The sequence below is a fragment of the Danio aesculapii genome, chromosome 1 (genome assembly GCF_903798145.1).
Source record: "Danio aesculapii chromosome 1, fDanAes4.1, whole genome shotgun sequence".
Classification (NCBI taxonomy): domain Eukaryota; kingdom Metazoa; phylum Chordata; class Actinopteri; order Cypriniformes; family Danionidae; genus Danio; species Danio aesculapii.
Genome location: NC_079435.1, coordinates 58,148,777 through 58,162,181, shown reverse-complemented (window position 1 = coordinate 58,162,181; position 13,405 = coordinate 58,148,777). Strand labels below are relative to the sequence as shown.

At 32.6% G+C, this 13,405-nt stretch overlaps 1 protein-coding gene across 1 annotated transcript in view; it reads left to right on the top strand.

Moving 5' to 3' along the window:
• Window positions 1-11,479: 11,479 nt before the first annotated feature.
• Window positions 11,480-13,405, top strand: part of LOC130221397 (probable serine/threonine-protein kinase clkA) — a gene marked incomplete at its 5' end in the record, with an annotated part of 48,708 nt that continues 46,782 nt past the window's right edge. The window contains 1 exon segment of the mRNA XM_056453872.1: window positions 11,480-11,996. Within this exon segment, the coding sequence (XP_056309847.1) occupies window positions 11,480-11,996 (517 nt within the window).

Genomic DNA, 13,405 nt, shown 5'->3' with positions numbered 1-13,405 from the left:
GACCTTCTTGCAGTAAGCCAAGTACCTAGTATTTGTTACAATATTGTCTGTATATGTATATATATATATATATATATATATATGTATGTATGTATATGTATATATATATATATATATATGTATATGTGTATATATATATATATATATATATATGTATATGTGTATATATATATATATATATATATATATATATATATATGTGTGTATATATATATATATATATATATATATATATATATATATATATATATATATATATATATATATATATATATATATATATATATATATTATGTATAGAATAGAACACATTGCTGGTTACATAAATACCTATATTAAAAAATACTTCAAGCTTTTAAAGTATAAAAAAAGATTGTCTATGTGTAAATCTAAATTGATAACTTATTTAAACTTAGGCTGCATCCAAAATTGCATACTTCCATACTATATAGTACGCATGGGATGTAGCGGACATTTTATAAGTGGGGGGGAGAGCTGAATGAGATCCAAAAGTTTATGTTCATATCATTATTAATCAACTTTTTCTAAATTGTCTGTCTCTAAATGTGACCCCCTCCCTCCCCCCAAATCAAATGCAGCACCTACTGAGTACTAGCCGATTTCAGACACAGCCTAAGCCTTTTTTTTATATTAATACAAATAATAATAATAAAAATATGCATGAAAATAATAATACTAATATCACAAAAACTACTTCTACTACTACTACTACTACTACTACTACTACTAATAATAATAATAATAATAATAACAATAACAACAACAATAATAATAATACCCATTTTCTGCTAAAAACAATTATCCATTTGAGTACTGTTTTCCTGACAAAATTGATAATAAAAATTATTATCTAAATATTTCTGAAAATATAATAATAAACTCAGTCACTCTGCATGCTGTATTTAAATAAAGGCTCATTGCGGTGAATGATTACAACATTAGTAGCTGAATATGAGGGAAGTGTCATCCTCTGCAAGGTTGAAATCAGCCAACCAGGTGTGATATAATCTGTGACATGTGACCACACACACACACACACACACTCTCTCACTCTCACTCTCTCTCCATCAATAATGCAGGGGCTTATTTGTGTGTTTTAGGAACTCGTATGGATTTGTTTCTTATTACTGTCCGTATCAATTTCTTGCATGTCTACACACAAAATGCATTCCACAATATGAGTTTATCTTTTCTGTTTGACACATTTTACTGCGAGCTGCACATAACTCAATGTAGAGGTGCCATATTGTTGCTAGGCAACAGCTCATAAAGGACCCAGAGATTATAAGCAATGTTTGCAGATTACAAATTAGCTTCCCTTTGTTGCCAGAGGCGGAATGAAGCTCGTGGCTTGAGGAAGGTCAACACACACACATACACACATTTAGAGATCATCTTTGTGAGGACTTGAAAAACTTGTACTGTTTTTATACATTACATATTCTAACATTATTATACATAAATGTAAATGCAACACTAAAACTATGGCTTACAGAAAACATTTTAGCATTTTTATATTTTCAGATAAATATCATGTTATTTTAAATAGTCTTTCTCTTGTGCGAGTATAACATTGGGAAAAAAGCAAACTTTAAATCTAACTAGAGACTAAATTGAAAATTAAGTGAAAAATTGTTGTTGATCTAAAAATAAATGAGAACAATACAAAGAAACTATTGAAAATACATTTTAAAAATGTATAAATATTAAAAATATTAAAATAAATATTAAAAATAATAAATAAATTTATAAATAAAAACATTAAATTAAATAAAAATTTAAATAAACAAATAATTAAATAAACAAATGATCACTGAACAAAGAGTTGTGGCTTTTATAAAATATTTTAAATATTTTTAAAATAAAAAATCATTTTAAAATATGCAATTGTAAATATACAATTAAATAAATTACATTAAAATGAAATTAATTGTAATTTGAAAAGTAACACGTCTCATTTCAAATCAAAATTGGTAACATTTTTCCATCCATATTTTGATTTCCATACATTCATCCATCCATCCATCTATCTATCTCTAGTTGAAGTCAGAATTATTAGCCCCCCTGTTTGTTTTTTTTCCCCAATTTCTGTTTAACGAAAAAGATTTCAGCACTTTTCTAAACATAATAGTTTTAATAACTCATTTATAATACCTGATTTATTTTATATTTGTCATGATGACAGTAAATACTATTTGACTAGATATTTTTCAAGACACTTCAATACAGCTTAAAGTGACATTTAAAGGCTTAAATAGAGTAGCTAGGCAGGTTAGGGTAATTAGGCAAGTTATTGTATAACGATGGTTTGTTCAGCAGACTGTCGAAAAAATAAACATAGCTTAAAGGGGCTAATACTTTTGACCTTAAAATAGTTTTTAAAAAAAATTAAACTGATTTTATTCTAGTCGAAATAAAGCAAACAAGACTTTCTCCTGGAAAAATAATTAATAAATAATTATCAGACCTACTGTGAAAATTGAAAAGTGAAGAAAAAATTTAAATAAAAAATTCAAATAGGGGCTCATAATTCTGACTTCAGCTGTATAAATCCATCCATCCATCCATCCAACTTCATATCAACCGTTTATATTTTATTACACTCCTCCACAATTTCAGCAATGTTGACTAACAGATGTGTGCTATTGGGTCAAAGGCTGCGAGTATTTTAAAAACGCTACAGATGCACTTAATGTCAACATTATTCAATCAAACATTTTAATCTGATTTAAGGCACAATTCAATCAAACCGTCATTCTAATAATTATCTCACTTTATTTACACTCATACACGCAGTGCTGCATTAAATGAACAGTTCCAACCCAAGCTCATTGCAGAAACGTAACCAGATCCACATTTACGAGGACAGTGAAATACATAACCGGAGGTATGTCTGCTCACAGTTTTTGTTTTCGCAATACCACCAGACGCCAGTGTCATTTTTTTGATGATCTCAATTTTTTAGCGTGCATCCTCTTTTGGTGTAATTCCTCTAGAGAGCGTAATTTACACTTCAGCTGACCAGGCCAGGTTGCTATCTACTGACTGACTGACCGACTTACCCATCCACCCTCTCCCTATACCCAACCACTAGTGTTTTCAAAAGCAATCTAGAAAAAAAAGAAAGCCTTGGCAGCAGCATGATTTCACCACGTTTTCAGTCTGTTGTTTATTTGTTTATTTTTTGCTTTTGTTTTACCTGGTTTCTGGAACCATTCTTCACCGGACTCGATCCCCATTGTCCCAGTCAACTCCGCTCTGCGTCCCAAATCCACTGATGTACACGGCAAGCCACTGGGCAAACTGCTTACATCGGAAAAACCCTTCATACAGAGGCAGGTGGTCAGCTGGTAGCGCTGTAGTTTTTATTCACCTTTAAAAAAAGATGTTTTGAACAATGTTAGAAAATGTTAGTGGCTGACTTCCACAGCACTTGTTTTTCTTATTATGGAAGTCAATGGCTACAGGTTTTGAGCTTTCTTCAAATTATCTTCCTTTTTGTTAAACAATACGGATGGATGGATGGACGGATGGATGGATGAACAAATGAATTGATGGATGGATGAATGAATGTACACATTTATATGCAATGCAATGTATTGAACAAGTGAGACACAAAACAAACACAAACTATCTAGAAAACAAATTTAATGAATGAATTAATGAATGCATGAATGAACAACCACACACACACACACACACACACACACACACAAACAAACAGATGAATGAAGTTTATTATTTATATTTGATCTATTTTGTAAATAAGTAAATTAAGTAACATTGTGAATGAATGAATTAAAAAATGCACAACTAAATGAATGAATGAACGAATTAATGAACGAACAAACGAACGAATGAATAAATGCACAATCAGATAAATGAATTTTATTATTATTGATATTTAAACTATTTTGTAAATACGTAAATTAAGTAAAATTGTGAATGGATGAATGAATGAATGAATGAATGAATGAATGAATGAATGAATAAAAAACTGACAACTGAATGAATGAATTGTCAAACAGATGAATGAATGAATGAATGAATGAATGAATGAATGAATGAACTAAAAATGCACAACTGAATGAATAAACAAACAAACGAATGAATGAATGAATAAAGGAACAAACAGATAAATGAATTTTATTATTATTGATATTTAATCTATTTTGTAAATATGTAAATTAAGTAAAACTGTGAATGAATGAATGAATGAACAAAAAACTGACAACTGAATGAATGAATAGTCAAACAGATAAATCAATGAATAAATGAATAAATGAATGAACGAACGAACAAACAGGTGAATTAATTATAATATTATTTTGGTTAATCTATTTTGTAAATAAGTAAATTAAGAAGTAACATTGTAATTGAATGAATTAATTAATTAATGAAAAATGCACAACTGAATGGATGAATGAACGAATTAATAAATGAATGAATGAACGAACAAATGAATGAATGAACAAATAAATGAATGAATGAATTATATTTATATTTTTATTTAATTTATTTTGTAAATATGTAAATTAAGATGTAAAATTGTGAATGAATGAACAAAAAAGCACGAATGAATAAATGAATGAATGAATGAATGAAAAAGATGAATGAATGAATGAACAGACAGACAGACGGACAGACTAATGAACAAAGGGGCAGATAGATGCATGAACGCATGAACGAACAGACGGATGCATAAATGAATGAACATATGGCTGGATGGTAGCATAAATAAATGGATAGATGAATGAATGAATGTACACATACATATGCAAAACTATGTATTTAACCAGTGAGATACAAAACATCTTCCTTTGTGTTAAACAGTAAGAAGAAACTCATAAAGGTTTGCTACCACTTGAGGGTGAGTAAATAGTGAGTAAATTTGCATTATTTGGAAGAACTATCATTTTAACACTGTCCATAAGGCATCCGCTGATGGAAATGCTGTTCATATTTGTTGAAATCTCATAAGAAGTCTGAACGACAACAATGGCCTGTTTCACACTGACCCCAGGGAATAATTGTTGGGTGCTGTATGAATGTAACTTCTGCAAGAAATTATCATGCATTAGCATTTGTCTGCCTTTAAGAAAGCCCAGCGCAGTTCGCTTGGCATCAGCCTCTCAGCGGATTGGCATGAACTGAAAGGTATTACAAAAGCTCTGCATTTAAATAAGGGCTTTAGATAGGAATCCCCCCCCCCTCCAAAAAAAAGCAGCCCAATATCCATATACATAAAGATGAATATGCTGCAGCTTGGTTTATGTGTACAGTAGATGGCAATTATAAAGGAATCAAATGAGCCTGCTCTTTATAACCTTTGCTTAACTGGGTGTTCATGACCTCATTTAACATCTCTGACAAACTGTGCTTGTGCATGAATGCCTTAATGCTCTTTACAGGCTGCAAAGACTTACATATTTAACACTAACAACACCCAGCTCAATCACATGCGCAGTTGATGAGAACCAGCCATTTTTCATTGTGTGTGTGTGTGTGTGTGTGTGTGTACGTACTACTACTACTACTACTACTACTACTAATAATAATAATAATAAAAATATGTATTTAAAATAAAGAAAAAAATGTGAATGAATGAATGAATAGACATTGAATGAATGATTGAATGATTGAATGAAACAAGCAAATAATTTTAAATTACTTAGAAAATATTTGTAATATTTAATATGTTTCGTAAATAAGTAAAAAAAAATGTTTTGAATGAATGAGTGAATGAATGAATGAATGAACGAATGAGTGAATGAATGAACAAACAAACAAATGAATGAATTATATTTTTATTTATATTTAATACATTAATTAAATAAGTACATTTAAGGAAATTGTGAATGAATTAATGAACTGTCATATGAATGAATGAATGAATGAATGAATGAATGAATGAACACATATGTATGCAATGCAATGTATTGAATCAACTAACAGACATACAAATACATTCTAAACTATTAAAAACATTTGTAATATTTATTTAGTAAATAAGTAAAAAAAAAGGATATGTTTGAATGCATGAATGAATTATATTAATTTCATATATAATATATCAAATATAAAAAGTAACTAAGTAAAATTAAGAAACAAACATTGAATGAATGAATGAATGAATGAATGAATGAATGAATGAATGAATGAATGAATGGATGGATGAATGAATGAATGAATATCCAGCGAGTGAGTGAGTGAGTGAGTGAGTGAGTGAATGGAGAAATGAACAGATGGATGGATGTATGAACGGATGTATGAATGGACAGATTGTTGAATGAATGAACACATACATATGCAATGCAGTGTATTGAACCAATCACCAGTGAGAGAAAACTTTTTAAATGAGTTTAAGTAAAATTAAAACAAGAGAGTTTTGAATGAATGAGTGAACAGATTAATGAATTATAATATTACTTATGTTCAATATATTTAGTAAATAAGTAAACTAAGACGGCAAACTGTGAATGAATGCATGGACGAGTGAATGAATGAACAGACAAACAGGCAGATGAACGAATGAATGGATGGATGCATGAACGAATGGACGAACAGACGGATGGATAGATGAATGAAGGAATGTACACATACATATGCAATGCAATGCTTTGAACCAGCGAGAGACAAACATTGTAATATTTAATACATTTAGTAAATAAGTAATTTAAAGAAGGAATGCTTTGAATGAATGAATGAATAAAATTGCCAGAGTACATCAAGTTCACTTAAATATTATGTGTTGTATTTAAACCAAATGTTAACCAATGGAGCTTCACTTTGCCGTGTAAGCAGTTTCGTTTGGCCCTGATGCTGAAACCCAGACCTGAACATGTTTTGACCTCAGACTAGATCATTCATCCATTCATGCCTAGTTGCTCATTCATAGAGAGATATAAACTCTCCTGCCACACCGGGGACTGTAAACCGCAGCAAACATGCAGTAGAAAAACCAGGAACTGCAGTTATAGAAGATGAACAATCCAAAGGTTGCGGCGATCGGCACAAATCTGGCTGAACGGAGGCGTAAATGAGACACCAGGGGCAGAAGGTAAGCAACAATCTGGAGCAGGTATCGGCAGGACGGCTGTAACTCAAACTAGTTTCAGATTGATGCCGCTTTAATTGCGACTCTGAGTGTAAAGGTCATGACCTCAGGCTGCAGGACGATGATTAAAAGAGCAACAATTTATCACAAAGTCTCAAGTGTGTCAGCGTTTGGCTGATTGTGCAGCTCTGCTGGAGTCCAACCATGAGAATGCACTAATGTACATACTCCATGCCCCAGGTCACTGAGACTGGAGATTCATGCATGATTGTGAAGATTTACTGACACTTACAGTGCATCTCAATCTAATGGCTGGGTCACTAGTTACATATACTCTGATATTAAAGAGCACCTATGATGCAAATCAACTTTTGGAAGCTGTTTGGACAGAACTGTGTGTAGGTATAGTGTGTCCACAGTCATATTGGAGTGATTTTACATCACCCTAATTTTATCCTCCTAACACTGGCTGCCTGTTAAGTTTCGTATTGAATTTAAAATATTGCTTCTTGCATATAAAGCTTTAAATAATCTAGCTCCTGTTTATCTAACCAATCTTCTGTCTCGCTACAATCCAACTCGCTCTTTAAGGTCTCAAAACTCAGGGCTTCTGGTAGTACCTATAATAGCAAAGTCGAGTAAAGGAGGTCGAGCCTTCTCATTTATAGCTCCTAAACTCTGGAATAGCCTTCCTGATAACGTCCGAGGCTCAGACACACTCTCCCAATTCAAAACTAGATTAAAGACCTATCTGTTCAGTAAAGCATACACTTAGTGCACCACTTAGGGGGCTTCCACACAGGTTATGCATCTTGTTGATATACACTATGAACAGCAGCTACGCTAATTATTTTCTTTATTCTCCATTTCCACCTGGGGATACTCTTCCTGAGGCCCTCAGACTATGCAGAGTCACTGATTCGATCCAAGACCAACGACGAGATGATCCCAAGGTTTTTTATATCCTGGACCTGGCCGAATCCTGAGCAGCTACTGTGATGGTCATGGAAGAGTGGAGAACATGAGACTGATTCCTGTGACGCTCCAGAGACAGACGAGTCTTCGCTGAGGCCAGCTTCCAGCCTCCGCCACTGAGACGCGCAAGACGCACAAGACGTTTGGCCAGCGGAGAAATTAAAATGGTCGTGCCCAACTGAGCCTGGTTTCTCTCAAGGTTTTTTTTCTTCACTTCCGCCTTTAGTGAAGTTTTTTTTCCCTCTCCGCTGTCGCCACTGGCTTGCATGGTTCAGGATCTGTAGAGCTGCGCATCGTAGGATTTTCTCTTCAATATTTGGACTCTCTGTAGTGAATATTAAACCACACTGAACTGAGCTAAACTGAACTGAACTTGAACACTACAAACTGAACTACACTGTTCCTATTTACTGTGACCTTTTATGTGAAGCTGCTTTGACACAATCTACATTGTATAAGCGCTATACAAATAAAGGTGAATTGAATTGAATTGAATTTAAACTCAACAAGTCTATAATTTCCTGACGTTAAAATAAGATCCAAATCCCAGTGATTTTGAAGCCCATAGCATCGTGATGTAGAAGGGCACCTTTCCCGGCCCACCAAATTGATTGACAGGCACCATGTTTCTATAACATGTATACAAAATGTCCACAGAAGATTTTAAAAATTTAAACTGGGATTAAAATATTTGTTTTATAAATATAAATTCTATAAACGTTAAACGGTTTTTAAAACGCTTTTAAAAGTGCATATTTGAAATAAAGACAGAAAATTGGCACGTAATTCTTAACCAATATAAACACCACAGCCGCATGGTGTCAGTAAATGTGCATATATGTGCATGTGTGTTAGTACTGCAAGCAGCATGTGTGTGACCAACTCAATCTTACAGCAATTCGTGACTTTTGATTTAGTGGCTAATTCGTATCAATTTGTAAGATCTAATTCGTTCAATTTAGTACAATTTGCTAATCACCCAAGGAAGGTCGGGTTTAGATGTGGGGTTGGGTGTCACGCCTCCTTTTTAAAATTGTACATTTTCGTACGACTGAACTTTCGTACGAATTCATCCGAATTAGCCACTAAACTGACAAAACATAAAATAGTTACGTTTTCTCGTGAGATCAGCCTGTTGTGACTCATTTCAGAAAGGCTAGAATGAACTCCACCCCATTTACATGAAATAAATTAACTTGGCATTTTTGACTAGTGACCTTATTTCAGATTCATCCGTGTCTTTCTCAATCGCTGACTGCTGTTCATCTGATGTAAGGCATGAGAAGCAGACAAGCACTTGGGAACAGTGGGCTGGGAGAAGCAGTTAATTTGCATTTAAAGGCAACGGCTACAAAAACAGCTACAATATATTCAGACACCAAAGTGAGCAAAGATCCTGGAGGCTATATATATATATATATACACACACACATATATACACACACACAGTTGAAGTCAGAATTATTAGCCCCCTTTGAATTCTTTTTTTCTTTCTTAAATATTTCCCAAATTATGTTTAACAGAGCAGGAAATTTTCACATTAGTAATTGTCTGAAAATATTTTTTCTTCTGGAGAAAGTCTTATTTGTTATGAATGAAAGAAAATTTTTTTTTCTTTTTTTATTTTGTAAATTAACTTTTCCTTGTAAAACATGCTGGGTTCATTCCTTCATGTTTTCCCAACATATTTTTTTTTACAAATTTAAGTGGATTGAACATAAAATAACTAAGTAAAAATTTCAAAAACGTAAACATAGGAATTGTGTTGTTTCAACTCATTTAAAATAAGTAGTATAAACAAGCAGCAAAAGTATTTTTGAGTGTTTTCAACGCTCAAAAATATTAAAACAAATACATTTTGTTCAGTTTTTGCAAATATGACTTCTGTGCTGGAAAATGTTATTCTAGACATCCATTGATTAAATAAGTCAATGTCAAAAGAACATTGAAAATGTATTAATCTTTAATTCGGACCGAATTTTTCTTCATCTAATAAACTAAAATAAAATAAAAATCTGCTCTCAATAACTGATTACATATATAAGAATGTCACAAAGACTTGTATGCACAAATAAATTTAAAAAATACATTAAAAATGATCAAACAAAACAAAATAAAAAAAAAAACATTGACTAACGTTAAGTGCATCATCCCCAATGCATCACCAATGGCCACATTAATATTAAATCACATCAATATTACTCATTCATTAATTTTCCTTCAGCTTAGTCTTTATTTCAGAAGTCGCCACAGCAGAATGAACCACCAACTATTCAAGCATATGTTTTACACAGCGGATGCCCTTCCAGCCACAATTCAGTACTGAGAAACATCCATACACACTAATTCACACATACAAACTCACACACTACGAACAACATAGCTTATTCAATTCACCTATAGCACATGTGTTTGGACTGTGGGGGAAACCGGAGCACCTGCAGGAAACCCACGCCAACATCGGGAGAAGCAAACTCCACACAGAAATGCCAACTGGCCCAGCAGGAACTCGAACCAGCAACCTTCTTGCTGTGAGGCCACAGTGCTCACCACTGAGCCACCCTGCCGCTTTACATATTATTATTAATATTAATCGTAGTGATGTTTAACCAAAGATCACAGGTTCAGCTAAAATATCCTTGCTATTCTAATGAAGAAAAGTCGCCTTTAATTCTAGATGGATTAGAGGATGAGTAAATCAACAGCACATTTTCATTTTGGGGTGAATTATCTCTTTAACTCTTCTTCCACTAGCAGTGCTGAATACACTCACTATCAATCAATGTGCATATCAACTAGTCTGAGATCAATATCACACTAAATCCTTTAGCAAGCACACTGCTATCATCCAAGACACTCAGTAAGAAACTGCATCATTTACTTACACTCATGCATGACAGAAGCACACACACACACACACACTACACAAGCTGTTTATTTAGTATGTAAATGGGTCAGTAAATATTAATTGCGTGGCCGGGATTTGCATGGACGTGATAAATATATCATAATGACAGGGTGCACAACATTAAACTGAGTCAGAGTCATAACTCTTCATCATGTAACATTCGTGCCGTGTGTCACAAATATACGGAGAAAGAGTGAGAGATGCACTCATGCACGTTTCAATGCCAGTTGACATCAGATTCATCGACATGTTCTCTGCGGCGTTGCTGAATTCACATGAATGATTGAAACGTTTGCAAACTCCAAACATGCCAAAATCAAGCTGAATGAGCTATAAACAAACTTCAGCCTTCTGCTTTTAACACCCGAGGAAGATTGAGTTAACAGATTTTATTGTGCTGTGCTGCTACAACAACAACAACAGATATAAAATACAACAACAACAAAAATAATAATAATTAGGCTAATAATAATAACAATAACAACACTACTACTGCTACTACTGCTACTAATAATAATAATATTAACAGTAATAATAATATTAACAGTAATAATAATAATAACAACAACAACAACAACGATAATAATAACAACGATAATAATAATAATAATAATAATAATAATAATAATAATAATAATAATAATAATAATAACAACAACGATAATAATAATAATAACAACAACAACGATAATAATAATATTAATAATAATAATAATAATAATAGTAACGATAATAATAACAATAATAACAACAACAACGACGACAATGATAATAATAACAATAATAATAATAATAATAATAATAATAATAATAATAATAATAATAATAATAACAATAACAACGATAATAATAATAATAATAACAACAACAACAACAACGACAACGATAATAATAATAATAATAACAACAACAACAACAACAACAACAACGATGATAATAATAATAACAACAACAACAACAACAACGACAACAACAATGATGATAATAATAATAATAATAATAATAATAATAATAATAATAATAATAATAATAATAATTATTATTATTATTATTATTATTATTATTATTATTATTATTATTATTATTATAACAATACATTTAAAATATATATTAAAGTAAAACTATTTAGAAAATATTTATTAGGTAAATTAGTAGCAGAGATTAAATAAACATTTTACAATTGTATTAATATTGTTAGACTTCTCAGAAAACTATAAAAGCATTGTTCATTTTTCTGTATCTTTGCTCTGCTTACTTTGAAATCCAAATCTTCCAAAGGTTTGTTAAGCTCCATTATTCAGAGGAACTGGAGCTGAAAACACTTCCCGAAATACACTATAATTTGAAGGATATCAACACTCGTATTTGTCTGTCTGTTTTTCTTAACCCGAGGTCCACATAATCTTAGATCCGTTCCGTATCCAGAACAGATGGTCATCTACATTATTTTTTAACATTGTGCTATAGAAATAAAGATGACTTGACTTATTACACAGCGCTCTAGAATACTTGACTCTGATTGGTCAATCACAGCATCCCAATGAATATTATTCCCCGATAACACCCAGAGGATATCTGCAAGTTCCACAAAGTCAATTTTAAACTTCGAAGTCAAATTTCTGACTTCACGACCATTATGAATGACATTTCAGACAGAGATGTTTAACATATATATAGGAGAATATATAGGTGACGATATTTTGAGAATTAACAATAACAGCCTACTCATATTAACCTTTATTTTACATCTAAAGAATCGTGAGAAAGAATCGTGATCTTGATTTTAAGTAATAAAAATCGTGATCCACATTTTAGCCAGAATCGTGCAGCCCTAAACGTAACTATTTTATGTTTTGTCAATTCTATGGCAAATGCATATGAATTTGCATGAGATCGGTTGTACAACAATGCACGATTTTAAAAGGAGGCATGGCATCAAACCCCACCCCTAAACCCAACCCTCATTAGGAGCAAATTGTAGGAATTAAAACATACAAATTCATACAAATGAGGTACTACATTACAAAGTTAATCATTTCTGCAAGACAGCATTAGCTTTTCAAGTCACCTGCTGAAACTATTCATATCGCAATAGATATTGTCGAAAAACCAAACACTAGAGGGAGATTGAGGGAACAGATTTCCATTGTGTTGCACGGTTTCCACTCTCCATGGTGGTTTTTGCCAATGCACGTTCGGCTTGAGCGAACCCGAGCCAAGATGAAAATCATTAAAGGGCCTCCTCCGCTTGGACTCGGGCTGTCGCTGTTCATCAAGGGAGTGTCATCATTACAGCAGCCAGTCAAAAGGAATTAGGCTGACATTTGGCTAAAGACGCAGCTCTGCTGGAAGCCACTCAACGGATAATCACTCTCGTTTTTAGGTGTTCGCAGATTAGCCTTAACAAGACCTGCGATGTTACGGGGACAACGCTGAGGGGTTGA